Here is a 16,962-nt window from a genome sequence, read left to right on the forward strand (position 1 = left end):
TGGCCATTAAACTTGCAAAAAGTGCAAAAGCCCCTACCTTGTGCCAGTGTTTGGTTTGTCCATTCTGGGCTACAGTAGAAACATGGCAGTTCAACATGGCAGACTCCATGAAAGATGACCCATTCCCTCTGTAGATAAAAAAAAGGCTCATTCTAAGGTAACAAAAGCACAACAAATCTTATTTTCAGGTGATTATACACTAATGAAAACATCAATGAATATAATATTCAAATTCTGCCCATATTCTGCCAAAATGTTACACACTGAACATTTAAGCAATACCACAGTGTAGAAATAATGTCTGATAAATGTAGTGGAGTAAAAAGTATAATATTTTCCTCTGAATTAAAGTGTAGTAGAAGTATAGAAGTATATGTATAAGTATATATATACCAGATGATATACAATGATATGGAAATTCTCTGCTACTGCTACACAACTCCTGTATTATCATAATGTTGCTCTGTGTCTGCCTGATGTTGTAATCGACAACTGTTTGCTAACTTTTTAGCATTACCAACTCTATAAGGTGAAGTGTGTCAGGATATGTGACCGATAGAATGTTTTGCAGCTCTTCTTCCCCTAAATTACCCAACAATCATTTTCCCTTCAATAAACAAAACCCATCATAGGTAATTAATTAAACCTTTTAATTGTTATTTCAGCTGTATGATTGGCCAGCAACATTGCAATCAACACTTGTTATCTACGAAGTGTCACTTTAAAATAACATGTAGTATCCCTGCACTTCCGGAGTGTGTATTTGCTGCGGGTGAATTTAAGAGTGCAGGGTGATGAACAGAAGCAGTTTGTGAAGTGTGTGGGATACTTACAGTGGCGTGGAGCCGCCCTCTTTTATTCATGGCCAAGAATCTGTTACTGTAGACCCCTTTGATGCCGATGACCCCCTGAGAAACCGCAAAGAGCTCCAAGACACCTGGGTGGACAAATAACATGCTCTGATGATTGATGGATGACAGAGTGTGTATTTACTCTTCATCATCTTATGTGTCTCTTCTGCTGGGTAACAGAGTTGGGTGTGAGCTGCCCTGCTCAGTTATCCAGTTCAGCTGCACCTTTGGCCTTGTCTTGATCTTACAGTATGTTCGTTTAGATCATTCGGGTGAGTATAAATTATCGGGGCAATAAGCAGTTTATATCTTTATCACAACCTTAACACAGTTGCTTAACCTGAATAATCCTTAATCATGCTTTTTAGTTGCCTGAGGCAGATACTGTCAGAGCGAAAACAGAAAATCATTGAACCTTTTGCACATCTGTCTTTTGCCTATATGGTTGAAAATATAATCTGGCCATCAGTACTTGTCTTCCAAAACTAGAATTTTTTTAATAAAATGCATATGAACATAATTCTTGTTCTACACTGGCACCGTGACTCTAGGGTGAGTTAGGGTGCCAGGAAATGCAATAGTGGTTTGTGCCAATGTGGGTTCTATTGAAACAACATTTGGGCCATTGTGAGACACTAAAACTGTCCACTGAAACGCAGACTAATGAAAATCGTTGGTTCTTGGATGCAGGACATCTAGGACAACTAGTTCAAAGAAAAAACTTGTTATGGCCAAATGACAGACAGAGATCTCTAACACTAAATAAAATGCCAATATTGACACAATACTGTCAATCCAATGCATCCATTTGACTGCTGTACAGCACCAAAGTCAGTCAAGTATCCCAGAAAGAATGAAAAGTCCAAATAAAAGGAAACTGACAAAGACTTATCGCAGATTAATACTGTCTGTGCACTATCTGGGGCATTCTGTGAAGGAGTGATATATGAAATGTAATGCTGTGTGATGGTAAAATAATCATCATATTACAAATCTAAGACACCCAGTCTCCTGCTCGTCTCCAGTGCTGTAATGCAGGATTCAAAACCACATGGCTGTCGTGTTGAAATCCATGTAACCTGACAACTCTTCTAAAGGGGACCATGAAATGGAGGCACAAGTGCACTTTCACGGTGAGCCTCGGCTGTTTCGTCAGCGGATGAGCGATGAGGGATCTGATGGGGCAGTAAAAACTGAAAATCTGATTTATGTCTGTAGTCTTCTGGCCTAAACGACACAGGGCGAGATTCCCATACAGGGCGGCATTTAGAAGCTGTTGTATTTAACATTGCATTTTAAGTTAAGTTTTAGTATTCTTAAATGTTCATGCTAATATTACTAACTTGGGTCACACTTTGTAAGGATAGTCTGGATAGTTTAAGAAAGCATTTGTAACATTTCAACAGCTTATTAGTTGAGATTCAACAACAGATTCTGACATTACACCACTATGGTTAAGGTTTGGTTAGGGTATGAATGGTCACATATACTCTATAATTAATCTGTTAAACATCTACAGACAAAGCAAATTGTTGAAATGTTGCAAACACTTTATAAATCTGTAAGCAGACTACCCAAATAAGGTGTTACCCTGACATGCCTCGTTCTGGATGCAGCTGAAAGCTCTTGTGTGCTGAATAATGTTCACTGTTCAAATCCATCTGAATTTGTGAAGCAGTTTTTGTGTCGATGTCATATTTTTCATTTGAGTTTTGAGGTCATTATTTCAGTTTAATCATCTTGTGAAATCTTGTTAGTCATCTGCCATATTGTAAGATGCTTTTTGTAAGAAATATATCAAAACTGCTGTATTTGGATTTTATACATATAAGAGAAAATTAACTTGCTGGACAAGCTACATATATACATATAAATATATAAAAATCTCATCACAGATGCATATATTCCTATTTAAAAACGTTCATTGATGTTGTGTGTAGTTTATGTACAAAAATGAATATCAGCCGACAAACTTAAACTTCAGATATCAGCCTCAAAAGTCCAGTATCCATAGGGCCATGCTTCTTAAATGATCTGACCTTGGAGGAATACATCAGTCTGGACACTGTAACCTTGCTTATCTCGGCCAACTGCACTGAAATGTAACTCAGTGTAGTTTTTAATTTCCCTCAAATAAATTCCCTCAAAACTGAAAAGGCATTTCCACAGAGCACAATAATGTACTTAACTATCAACCAATTATTTATTTGTGACATATTTCATTTAAAAAAAGAGTGAAATAATTGAATTTGCATGCAAACCAATCGATATTTAAAGTAGTTTAGAAGGTAAATCGTTTAAAGATTCAATAAAAGTCTAATTTTTAAAGTGGGTATTTTTGCAGTGTATGGAGTAGCTTTTCTGTGATGACAATCGTGCTGATTGGCAATCCAACACATCCTAGTGTCTCACTGCTGCACCTGTTACTTCCACAAATAGTCTACCTGCCAACATCCCGGAGAGACACAAACAAGGCTCGTCAACCAGATGGCCGCTGCTCAGCTATTTCACAGGGTCAGGCAGCCTAAGTTTAGGTGCGCGGTCCTTGCACTCTCCCTGTGTACATCATTATTGTTATGACTTCCCCGGGTGGCATTTAAAATAGACACAACTGCAAACAGAAGCGAATCAATTAGAGCAAATGCAGGAATGCTGATCCATGTGCGCATTCTCAGCGGGACGCACTGGATTCATCTGCGCGTCAGACGTTTATTATTTAGTAGTTAGACTGCTCCAGGCACCGTGGCACCGGAGTGAATGACTTACTCAGCTGGTTGGGCTCATGGCTGCCGTTCACTCTGCCGTCGGGATGAATCTGGAGGTGGAAGCCGATGCCAACCCTACAGTAGAGCCTGCAAGTCCTGCGTCCCGAACTGATCTCCTCCTCCAGAAGTTGGCGCTCCAAAGAGACGTACTGTGCTCCGGCGGCGGCGCAAATCAAGTGAGCGACGGTCAGAAGGTAAAGAGGAACATTCATTCTTCCAAAAAGGAGACACTCGCTAGGCCACTTCTAGCATTTTGGTGTCACTCCTGAGGTCTGGGCGCCAGAAACCGTGCGCACACACCCGTGCAGCGCTCCTGGGCATTACCCCGGCTGCAGTAGCTGGAGTTGTTCTGCTGACACGGGGATATTTATAACGCCAATGATCTCACTACTCGATGCATGCCTGAGCTCTAAAGGACGCTCTTTCATCCAGATTTTGTCGCTGAGATGCCACTCCTGCTCAGCACCGACCCACAGCAGCGGGGCGTGAGGGAAACGCGACTGACACCGCACATTTTCCAAGGAATCGTCCGCGCCAGGACGCACTAAGCGCGGCATTTTACGCACAGGGGGACATCGTTTTAATAGATCGAGGACGCGGTTAATTCATACACGAAAAGACTTGAAAATATTACTCTTCTGGTGGCATTTCTTTCCATATAAAAGGACTTGAACCGAAATGATAAACGTTAAACGCAAGAGGGAGGATGCGGGGGTTCAGGCAGCAGAGATCATCAGGTGGTGCAGCAGAGTTTTAACACTGGCTCACCGGGAGACTCAGGCAGCCGTATTTATAGGCTTTAGTCCACCTTATCATCTGATACGTCCACATGCTTACAGGTGACGCGTCTGTCAAGCTGCCTAATGTATTCTGAGCAGTGTACAGAGGCAGATGAGACACTAATGATCAGATTGTGGATTCTTGGAAGAACTGAGAAAAATACACAATGCATTCTCTGAAACACAATTCTTATGTCATTTTTTTTCTTTTCTTTTCTCTACACCTTGATACCTGATGACTTACATCATCCTAAACCATGTAAATATTAACTACTCAGGATTGCAGTTTTTGCTGTGGGTGTCCCAGTAACAGCCATGTGACCTGTGACAGTGTCCTTGAGCAAAACATTGAAGCCCCAGATAAGAATTTCACCTATACCAGTAACACAAAGACATCCATTCATGTCATTCAACAGTTTAACATTCAACATTATCATGCTATGTATGAAGTATCAACTCTGGCTCGGTTATGATGCCGAACAAACACACATTTACACACACAAATACATAAGTGTCTTAAAAAATAAAAAGGTGTAGAAGTTCTGGAAGTGCAGTGAGAAAGAAGATATTTTGCTAATAAAATAGGCTATAATATCATCTTTAATCATTATAGATTATCACTATTTTCTGCTATAGTCAATTTTGGTTTCCAAGTCTAGGAAAAAGTAAAGATAACGTGTGTGGAGATTATGTGTCTGTCTCTGTCACATTGGTTTTTATTCTGTAAATATCAAACCATAACCTGCAGAAACACTTAAATGGAGCCCTGCAGGTCAAAACTCTTTGAAAGCTCTAATTTGAACATTTTATGGAAGCAAAAGGCTTGTTTGAAATGAATGACATTTGCCACAGAAGGAAGAGGTGTAAAAAATAAAATAAATAACTAGCTGAATTCACTTGAGCTACTTGAGTTTCAGGGTGCTGGTATTGTGCATGCTGGCTCACTGTCACTTGAACAGAATGGAGCCATTGTTCATGTTATTATTAACACCTGTGCTTTTCCTAACTAGTCAAAATGTCTGCTGACAAAATGAAACCATCTAAAGAAATTTGAAAATAGAAGTAAAGGTGAGTTACAGAGAATACTTTCTTGATGTTACTTCTGTTCATATCTTACGTTTTCCAGTGTCTAGATGCCCTCTTATAGTTTAAAAGATAAATTCATGTACTAATATAATGCCCATATGACCATATGTGCACTGAAAGAGCCATTGATCGCTGGCATTGTTCTTTTTGTCCTAGTGAAACAATGTAAGAGATAGGGAACAAAATCCAAGGCCCCTCTCCTGATTAAAGTTCAACCAGTGAGGCTTCAGCAGTCAAGGTTGGACAAATCAAATGGGTATCTTCCAATATCATTCTTTTTCTAACTTTCAAGCTATGTTCTTTTATTTTTCACACAAATATTTCTGTCACTATTCATGTGTCTGAGTGCAACACCATGAATTTCTTCAACCAGAGACTGTCCAAAAGTGTGTCCTCTCATCCTTATTTGAATCATTCACCTTGTCACCCCTCTTTGCGACAGTTTATGTTCACCCCACTGTTGAGCGTGGCCATTCGGAACAGGTACAAACACTTTAGACATGGTCTGACAACATGACACATTTTGTTTTGAGCATACTAAATCCTTTACGTACAGAGAGAACTTTGCACTATAAATACACATTTGATGTGTCCAACTCATACCTCTGAAACCTCAAATTAACTCAGGCTAAGCTTTTAAATACATACAATCTGTGGATTTTGTCCCCATAACTTAAAGGGATCTTTTCATGGGCAGAAAGAATGCTAGTATTATTTCAGAAAGCAATAGAAATATAAACTTTCCCTTTAATATACATCTTAGTTATTTCTATGTGAGACAAAAAGATTTGATTTATCAAGTTGGTAATAGCTTTCCTTTTTTTCTACTGTGAACAGACATTTCCCTGCAAAAATGATTGCTTAATGTCCATCAATACCTCAGTCTTTGAGGTTTTAAGGAGAAGTTAATGTACAATAAAACCTTACAGGGACTTTGACTTTTGTTGAAAGGAGCTGCTTTAGTAAGACCAACTGATACTGTTTAAAAACAGAAAACACATGCATAATTTGTATGACAAATAAATTATATTTCCCAGTACAGCTGCTTAAGTTATCAAGACCTAAAAATAAAAACCACACAAAATAAAATAACTAACACCTACTCATTCCTTATCTGCAGTACTACAATTCACAATTAAACTTCTTAACAAACCAAAAAGTAAAAATACGAGGCATTTACAAAACATCCATCTGATGCTGTATTCTTTAAATCTTGGTCACTGTAGCACATGTTACTGTGTTAAGCTTATTAATTTTCTATCTTCTCATGCATTCATTGTAATCCCGTCCCTCATTGTTTTCGGGGGCCCGGCTATGTTTGAATTTGATTACCCCGCGCCTGGCGGCGGATTACGGCCTGTATAGGGGCCTAATTGTCTCTGGCGCACTGAGCCGAGGCCGGGCCCACATTACCTTTTATGTAAACAGCGGGGCAGTGTTTAGTCCCACTGTTCTAATGGCCAGTCATTCCTGTGAGGCCATTCCAGTAACAGTGAGGTAATCCTCCTGAGTCGTATAAACACGGATGATCCTGATTGATTCTCCCACCCGATTGATCCCAGCTTTTAGCAGCTTTTTAGTCTAAGCAAACAGCAGACAGCAGGTTCTGCTGCGGTCCTGAACCGTCTGAGCCCAGAGACATTGATCAATCTAAGGGTCGAGTGCATTGCTTAGGAGCATCTGACCGGCCAAGGTCTCAGTCATCAACATAATGACAGTACTCCTGTGATGTCCAGTGATGCTTAAATAGTCTGCATAGTCATCATTGTAGAGTCCTTTGTACTGTATAATCAATACTAGGACACTACCACAGTAGTAAAAAAAAAGTGCAGTGCATTCAGTGCACTCATTTCAGGTTTGGCAATATGCTCTTGATCAAACACTTTGGACAAGAAAAATCACACTTGATCACATAGAAATCATATTATTGGCGGCTGTGGCTCAGGAGGTAGCGCGGATCGTCCACCAATCAGAAAGTTAGTGGTTCCATCCCCGGCTCCTTCCACTATATTCTAAAGTGTCCTGGAGCAAGATACTGAACCCCTCCTGCTCCTGATGCTGTACAGTCCATTTACCGTGTACCATTTGCAGTATAAATGCAACTATAACGCTCCAGACTGCAACTTTGGAATAAAAGTTATAGATTTATGTGATGATGGGTGAAATGGTGAAAGTATGGTCAGAAATACCAACAGTGGTCAGATAGGTTTCACTGAACTAGAAATGTCCGTTTAAAGAGGAAAAGATGCTGTAGGCCTTTTCCACCAACAGGGAACCGGCTCGTGCACCTAGTTTTTAACTGTTTAGAGCATTTTGGCCAAAAATAAATTGGTCCCGATCATGAAGTTTGCTCCCAACTGGAACCAAAAAATAGCAGGTTTTCCATTGTGCAACGCCCTCTGTTGACGACCCATCCAATTACAATGGCTCTGCTCGAAACTCATTAGCGTAGGCTGGTTGACTTAATAGCACCAAGGTTCCAAGAATCTTGAACAGAACTGGTTCAAGAACCAAAAATAATGAGTTGGAAAAAGACAAGTTAAGAAGTTTAAATAAACAGGATTGAATGACAATTACAATGGCTGGCTCAAATCTCAGTTGTACAGTGGAGTATTCTTTCTCTTTTCTCTTTTTTTTTACAGTTTTTTACAGTTCCTTGTCCTGCTTATCCAAAGTTGTGTTTCAGAGGATTCTCTAAACGAAAAAAACTAAAATAATTGAGTTAAAAGTATTTTTGACATAAAAATGGTCAAATAGAAGAAATCAGACTATCAGTTTAAAATATTATGTGTCAACAGCTTTACGTATTGCCATCAAAAAGCTGATTATTGCTCCTCCTTGCTGCAATCCCCAGGCAGGATTGGGTCATAAATGTAAAGCTCATCCGTGACAGTGTGCAGGTTTTCCAGTTCCATACTTGCACTGATGTAGACAAATGAATTAGTTTCAGCATTTGCTTGTCCTGCATGTACGGGTCACAATAAATGAGCTGTGCCTCAGATTGTTGTATATTATTTTGCTCTCCGAACGCTTTCGTGGGAGTCAAATTACTCGGGTTTTTGTGTACATTCTCTTTGGCCACCCAATATTTTAAGATGGTTCGTCAGGCTTATCTGAGAAGGCTTGGCTGAGTCTTCTGCTATGGCTAAAGAGGTCAGCCAAGTTCCCTTCATATTCATCAACCCTCTTCTATGATTTACAGTGTTTATACTAATGCTTTGTACAAGAATGAAGACATGCCCTGCAGTGTGAAGAGGCCATTTTCATCTACACACACAAACAAATTACTGCCAACTGATTGTACTGACTTTCAGGAGCGTTACGTCAAAAGTGTCACTGAATCCACAAACACATCGTGGGACATCCCCGGCAGCACTTCCCACCATCAGCAGCCCCTCTGGAGCCTTGCCGACGTGTCGTCTGCAGCGTCCAACTTTTGCCGCTGGCTGTGTTTTTCCCACTCCGCTGACGAACCTCTTTGAGCTACAACAGATCCCAGTTTCCCTGAACCGTCTTTCTTTCAAAGTTCAAGGCCGGCTCTGAAAGACAGCCCTGAGAAATGAGAGGACAAAGTCTGAGAGAAAGGAGAGGCGCAGGAGGAAATGAGAAATGCATTTGAACTGCAAAGCCTGGGCTCAGCGCTTGACGTTTTAACTAAACTTCAGACTAAGGTGATTGACAAAGCGCTCTCACAGTAATTAGCAGGACAGGGACGCTGCTGTTTGTTTGTTGTTGGGTTTTTTCAGCTCGCTGTCTCTTGGTGGAGGCACAAAGCAACACCTGTTTACTTGTTACAGACACACCACCTGTCAGCATGGAGAGGAATGGAGGGTGTGTGTGTGTGTGTATGTGTGTGTTGGGGGGTCTTATCCACTGTTAATAAGCATTGCTGTGTATGGACAACCCTGAAAGAAAATGTACCTGGACCTGTGTGAATGAGAATCATAATTGTTTCTTTTACACCATGAGTTCATTTGAAGATAAAACAAAAAGGCAAGGAGACAAGGGTGCGTGACAGGAATTTGTTCTGGTGACAACTGCTGCTTTTATCTCCAAAATTTCTAGAATTAAGAAAAACAAACATAATTTGAGTGCCCAGTAATGATGCACATTGATATAATCTAATGGGATTTTAAAAACAAAGGTTCATTTAAAGAGGTACAATAATGCTACTAGAAACATACTAATTTTTCATTTGACATTTTTAAGAAGTTCTTTGAATTAAATATTTAAAATCACTGAACCAAAGCTAGACAGAGACCAGTAGCCAGGAATACACCAGTTTCCTTGGAGATCAGAATGCTTCAGACAAAGCGGTTCGTACAAAGTGTCGGCAAAACACGTCGACATTCAAAAGTATTTAGAGTTAAAGGGCGACACTTTTGGACAGTCTCTCCCCAAACACATTCACTTGGTTAAACACACAAAAGTAGCTGTGTGAAGAGTGAAAAAAGAGCGCTCGACAGAGTTCATCACCGTGCGCCTATGTGAAGTAGTAGCCCATGTCGTATGTTCTGTTTAGGAAAATTACACAGATTGTAGGATGCAGCTCCCTGATTCCAGTGTCAGACAGATGTGAGCAGAAGCGTTTTCAGATACTGTTCAACCATCTGACAAGCACTTACTGTGAAGCATATTTTGGCCTCTCATTTTTCTTTTACTTTAACCCTAACCCTGCACAAAAATCCAAGACTGATCTAATTTGAAGCTCTGTACAATTGTCACAACAGCTACTTGTGTTTAGTAATTTTGCACATTTTTTTTTCACCTGCTGTTCTCCACCTGTCCTGTAGTTGACCACACCCTGTTCCCAGTTTTGCCTGACTGCTGCCGAACTCTTACCAAGTAAACAATTGTTTGCTTTTAACTGCTCTGCCTCTGACTCCTGCTTTTGAGTCCACCACTCTCTGTTCAGAACCATCATAATGATATATATATAAGATCTGAATCTGTCTTATTGAAACCAGAGTTGAGGTGCATGAGTGGAGACACCATCAGTATTCGTCCTGGACCAGGTTCTGGTTCCTGCAGAGGTCCAATTCGCAAAGCCAATTTGGATAAGTGTGTTGGTTAAATTTCAGGTGTTGAAATGTTCCCTGTGGAGGCTTTATTGGAGGTCTTCAGCTCCTGGGGAAACAGCTGAGAGCAGCTGATCACAATCCTAAACTTGGAGCTCATCCAACAGAAAGGAATGGAGCTGGAGCTTGTGCCTGATAGTATGTTTGTGTGGTTCTGCTGGAATCGGGACATTAGTGCTGGAGAATATTTGAAATACTTGAAATACCATTCTTTGCTGGTTACATATATAAATATAAAAAGAAAACTTGATTGAAATGTTTATTAACTCATATTTTGGAATCAAAGGTTGCATTTACACTGACAGTTTATGCACCAGCAGACACACAAAAAATATTTAAACCATTACCATAAAAGACTTTTGAACAGCCCACTGGAACATTGGAAAACTTCCTTGTCTTGAGAAACACTTATGGGTCTGTGTGGCTGGAATTTAGAGGAATCTGAAAATGTGGCAGTATAACTCATCAAAATGTTTTTATATGTCTCTTTCATTATGTCTCAGCCTTTAATTAACACTGCCCTCTTCCACCTTTAGATTTGGTGATTTTTCTTGTTGCACAAATGTAGTGATGCTGCACTTAAAATAGATCTTTAGAGTATGAACTGTGGTGATAAAGCTTTTGCCCTGCATGGTGAACCCCAACTGCTTGCACACACCATGTGATGGATTCCCATAGCAACTTCTTTTCAAATATTTTGATTATTTTTGGCAAATATAGGTCAACGATCAACAGCAGAAGTGGATTATACTGCAGGAGTGGGTTGAGAAGTTTCTACTGAAGTTTGGAGGAGTGAATAACGGAGTAACGGCTTTTTAAAATCTTAATGGAAAGACTTGCATAGTTGTCAATCAGAAGTCAAATTAAATAAAATAATTCGATAAATATATATAAGAATACAAATGGTCCTACAGAGCCATCCAGAAGTGGTAAACCTAAGACCTAAGATGTAGATGCAGACATCCCAAAAAAAAGAAGTGTTTAGCAGTGCTGTAGTACTCAAATCCGGTTTCGACTTGTCTTGGACTCGTTGGTATTTGCACTCTGACTTGGTAATTGGTCTCCACCTAGTCCAGCCATATATGTTTTTCTTTTGAAGTAACTTCCTCCTTCCAAATCATTTGTTCAGAAAATAGGTATCGGTTTTATTCAAAATACATCTAGAACAGGCCATGACTCAGGCGGCCAAGCACTGTCTCTTGTAATCGTACGCCTGGCTGCCAAAACTCATCTCACTGGCAATGGCAAAAGCATTCTTTATTTTCTGTCTTGGTCTTGACTTGTCTCTCTCACTTGGACTCGGTCCTGACTTGGACTTGAGCTTCTTTAGACTCTGGTCTTTACTCAGTCTCGACTAGTCCTGGTCTTTGACTCAACGAAGTTGGTTTTGACTACAGCACTGGTATTTAGTGTAGAGTTAATGTAAATTTTTTCTGCACTTTCTGAGATTGCTTCAAAAGTACAACATCTAACTCAGCTGTTGCTGTGTCTGAGCATGCAGCTAGGAGAGGAATTGCTTTTCTGGAGTGCAACAGGAGTTTTCCACAAGGATACAAGAAAACAAAATTACTCAAAGAACTTCTATGTAAATTAGATTTCTTTTCACTTCTCCTTAAAACTCTTAAAGCTTTTGAAACAGATCTACATGTCACAGGTTTAAGAAGACTCTTCTCTTTGTTCTGGTCGACTCATGGAGGTACATTCATTTTTCCTCTCAGAAAATTCCTTCTGAAGATATTTACACATCAGACTTAGATCTTTTTCCTTTAAGTGGTCTCTGGGTGGCCATGGGACGGAGGACAGAAGATAAATCTGGTCTGTTTTTCCTCACAGGAAACAGCCGGACTGAACAACACTGATCTTCACTAATCCATTACCCACCTCTGCATCTGGCCCACCCTTGGGTCACCATATGTCTTCATTTGGACCTTTCACTGGGCCTGATCCCACACTTGAACTCCCAAGCATATTTCTAACACACACACAAAACAAAGACTTGACAGTCTGAGATAACACATGTCCTTATGCAGCCTTTTTATTTTATTTTATCTTGATTAATTCTTGATTTGGACACAAAGAGATACCCTTTCTTTGTTATGTACATATTATATTTAAAAGTATAAGTTAGCAGCATATTCCTGCTTAACATTCACATCACATCAGAAATTGGAGCAGGTTTAGTGCTTAGCTCAAAAAGCTCCTGTATAGACAATAGGGCTTTAAATTTTTCCAAAAATGTTAAAAAAATAAAATTTAAAGACAGTCAAGTTTTTTTGCCTGTCCCACCAGCACACAGGTATATTTACTAGGTAAAATCCAGTCTGACTGTATGCCTGCGCTGCCTTACATAACAAGCTAACATTACTGTAGGCAATTATATTTTACAAAGATGTTGCCACCCTTGCACAGTTGTTGGAATTTTAAATAACAAATGTGAGAGCCAATGTTGCTGATATCACCTCTGGGTTTAGCCACTCTTCCGCCAGCTTCTGTAACATCTGTGTTCGGAAAAAGTCAATCGTGTGCCAGGGGTTTACACACACAAAAACAACAAATAATGTGTAAGCATCCAAAAAGTACAACTCCCATAAAATTTTCCAGCTCTCTACTATTTGTTTAAGAGTCTCTCCCGTACTCCTCCCTGGCATTGGCTGATATATGTGTATGAATGTGTATTTTAAATCTTTTTCGTTTTTTACAGTATTTCTATTTTATGCTACCGTCAATGCTGCTTCAACTTCACTCCATTTCAAAAGGAATATTTGACATTATACTCCACTGCATCTTTTTTACTCCATCTTATGCACTTTAAACTACCCAGCTCTCATATCTGGTAAAGCAATAAATGACAATGTTATTCAAAAATATCCTTTATATCCAGTAAAGTATGTTTTTCTGATGATACTTCTGTACTTTCTGTACTTGTTTGTCTGTCTAAACAGGAGTGTAATTAAATCAGATTTGAAATGACAAGTGCTCCTAGCAGTGTAAAAAAAGTTCTGTTGAGTTTCATCTAGTTTTACCATGCATTTCCTCTGTGGTCTTTCAGGAGATAGTTGTGTGTGTATGTGTATGTGTGTTTGTGTGTGTGTGTGTGAGGTGTTGTTGTGAGCTTAAAGTGGCCGGCTGCTGGCTGTAAATAAGCAAGATGTCCTCTGCTGTTTTAGCTGTTGGTCCGGAAACACGGGCACACGACAGGCCAGCTCTCAATCTGAGCCCTGCCCTGCGCTCCGGTCATTACTAGGACTGATAAAGTTGGGTTGACTTTCATGACATGAAGAGGGGCGGGGGGAAGAAGTTGGAGGGGGAAGGGACAACATGCCGACCCGGCCTCCAAGAAAACAGTAAGCCATGGCTGTTATGGAGATGTACTTCAAAAGCAGCAGAGGAATGTGTAACAAAGTAATAGGACCATATTCAGAATCATCAGCTCTCGCTGCGTGAAACACAGGCACTACATCATGGATGTCAAACAGCAGCCGGCCTGCTGTAAATACAGAAAGAGTACTGATCAAGAGATAAAAATGTTTCCTTTACAAAACCATTCAAAAAAATTTGAAAAATATATAGTATGTTGGAATTTAAATGGATTTAATGCCAACAGAATTACAGGTTTCCAGGTTAGGCACTGTACAAGTTTATGAGCTGAATGATGAAATTTACTACTCTATATGTGTGACGTTGTAAATAACATTTCAAAATGCAAATAAATTGCATTGACACAGATTCTGTCCTGTCACGTAGATAACTCTAAAATAATCAAAATATTTGTGGCCAAAAAATCATCAATTATGATTTGTGATTAAAGTTTACATCAACTTAACTGATGTTAACAGCTGCAGTTACCATATATATTCAGATGTGTATTGATCTTTTTTAAACTGGGTTTAAATTATTTGTTTATCATTACAAAACACTGATTAAATGCTTCAAAGTCTGAGTCTGGGATAATCTTGGATTGTGCTAATGTTGTGAAGTAGTTTTTGTTAAATTTGTTGTTACAATTTTTAATTCGAAACTGTCATATGTACAAATGTGTAGGTATGTTAGCCCATTTGTAAACTGTAACTTTAAAAATAAGTGTGCTATAAATGCATTCATAAATTCTGTATTAGATATTACAGTAATAAAACGGAATCATAAATATCATAAATAAAGCGTCATCGAGATGTGTTGATTCAACTTTATGGTAATTTTGGAAGTTGTAGTCTGTGGTGCTGTTGAATTGTAATGTGATATACTAACAAGTATTTTCTTATATTTAGTCTACTCTGAAAAAAGTAGACTAAAGTAGTAGTAAAAACTGAACATTAAACATTAAGGGTAGAATTTATTTGCTGTTTTAGTTGTACCAAGCTGTACTTAATAAACTGGCATCTGAGTGTATATATGTACTGTATATAAACCCCTGGAGTGGCTCATAAAAATGTCACACGGCAGAAGAAAAAAATAGAGCAATAAAACACAAAAAAGTAAGAGTAACAGCTAATGCTGAAAGGCAAGAAAAATGACTAAAAGATTACAGGACGACATGACAATAACATGGACTACACTGGTTTATTATAGCACATGTTCATCCTTTTGGTAAAGTTTTCAGTGAACTGTATTGAAACCGTTCTACATTCACGCTCTTCTGTAGAATGCAGAAAGGCATTTGAGGCTGGGAAACAGGTGTAACCTAAATATCTAACGTCCGGAGTCCTCGCCATCTCCACGATGTGAAGAATCCAAGACTCAGACGTGCCCTGAAGACAGGTAGAGTCCCAGAGGGAGAGACACCCGGTCACAGGCATGTGGCCGCATAGGGATCATCTCAGAGTGGACATGATGTGTAAATTTGTCCCTGTCAGCGGACCTGTAGATTGAGTGCATTGTGGGTCAGAAATAGTGCAAGTGCACAGAGGACGATGCTGTTTGTATATATTTAGACCTTAGAAAAATAATGATGTGACAGCGATATCCTAATCAGACAGCAGCAGGGGGAGCCGGACTTGTGTAACCCTGGATTATGACTTGAAAACAGATTGTGGAGTAGGCCAGGACTCTCACTGTGTGAAATAGATACGTTTGATTTGAACTTTTCTTTCACAGCCTTGTTAGCTCGCTGTCTGAACCCTCTGTGTGCACAGGGCCACTCTCTCTGGAGCTTGCTGCAATGAGAAGATCCTTTATGGGACAATGTTAGTGGTTCCTGTTACTCTATGACCCACTGAAAACCCATCTGAAGCAATTTTAGTGTTAAAAACATGCTCATCTGTCAACAGCATGCCCAATGACAGGTAAATTGTAATTATACTTTGATACAAGCACTTACTAGTAGTCCTGCACCTACGCCGTTTTGATTTATAGTTCAGCATCAGATTTGACCCGTTTCATTAAACAGATGTGTTGCATGTAATAGAGAGTGACATTAACAATGACCAGGATTGCAGTGGACATGCTTTTGCTAGCCAGTGGTTACATGGCTACATGGTATAGGTGCCATGCCATTGTTTTAATGTCCCATTGGACAGAAAGTCCATTTGACTGACTGCCCATTATCCTGAAAACAAAGAATCATTGCTCTTAAATTACCAACCTGGTATAACTTATATAACGTATTTTCATATATATAATGTAACATAATTTACCTGATGTAACTAACATAATTACTTCAAAGGTAGGGAAAATATATATATATATATATATACATATTGTATTTTTGTTTTTTTTATCTTGTTTCATGGATTTGCACATCCTGGTAACTGTACCTTAACTACATCTTCAGTCTTTATAGCCCTTCAGGTAAGTGCTACGAACATCAGTTGAAATGCACGTGGTTTGTGTCACAGCAGATCCCTTAACGTAGTCTGAAATACACATTTTCCGATGGTGGAATCAGGGTGGCAGAGTCACCAACAATGTCTATCACTTTTGAAATTTCCTTCCTTGCGTATACTTACTTACACGTATTTATACCGGTATATATTAATAGTATGTAGTATGTATTCTGGACATAGCTCAGGTATCAGAGTAGGTGTAACCATTCTTGAGCCTGTTCCCTAGCCAAAAAAGGTCTCTGGTTCAAATCCAGCAACCGCCATGCATCCTGTCAAATCTAGTTTAGAAAGACACTGAATCCGTCTGAGGTTTCTCTACCTGCTTGCTCACTTCCCTGCTCACTAGCCGCGGATGACAGAGTCAGCTAAATGCCTGAAATGTAAAAATGTAGTGTGACCGAGGAGAAGGGCCAAGTGGAAGTGCCAGCTTAGCAGAGATATAAACTGTCCCACGCCGCTCCGAGCTGAGTGATGCAGTGACAAATGTGTCGGGGGGGAAGTTGTGGCACAAAAGGGACGATGACACAAGCAGCAAAGCATGAGGGCACTAAATATCACTGGAGTGTGTGTGGGTGTGAGTGTGT

General features: G+C 39.6%; 1 protein-coding gene across 1 annotated transcript in view; it reads right to left on the reverse strand.

Annotated features, from left to right (window-relative positions):
* fgf5 (fibroblast growth factor 5) overlaps positions 1 to 4,313 on the reverse strand; it is a 10,284-nt gene extending 5,971 nt beyond the window's left edge. The window contains exons 1-2 of the mRNA XM_035658972.1: positions 3,618 to 4,313; positions 834 to 937 (exon numbers count right to left, since the gene is read on the reverse strand). Coding sequence (XP_035514865.1) covers positions 834 to 937; positions 3,618 to 3,828 — 315 coding nt within the window. The 5' untranslated portion in view covers positions 3,829 to 4,313. The remainder of the gene's footprint in view (positions 1 to 833; positions 938 to 3,617) is intronic.
* Positions 4,314 to 16,962: the final 12,649 nt, after the last annotated feature.

Source organism: Morone saxatilis, unplaced genomic scaffold, assembly GCF_004916995.1.
Source record: "Morone saxatilis isolate NCDOM2014 unplaced genomic scaffold, NCSU_SB_2.0 Contig16, whole genome shotgun sequence".
NCBI classification, from domain to species: domain Eukaryota; kingdom Metazoa; phylum Chordata; class Actinopteri; family Moronidae; genus Morone; species Morone saxatilis.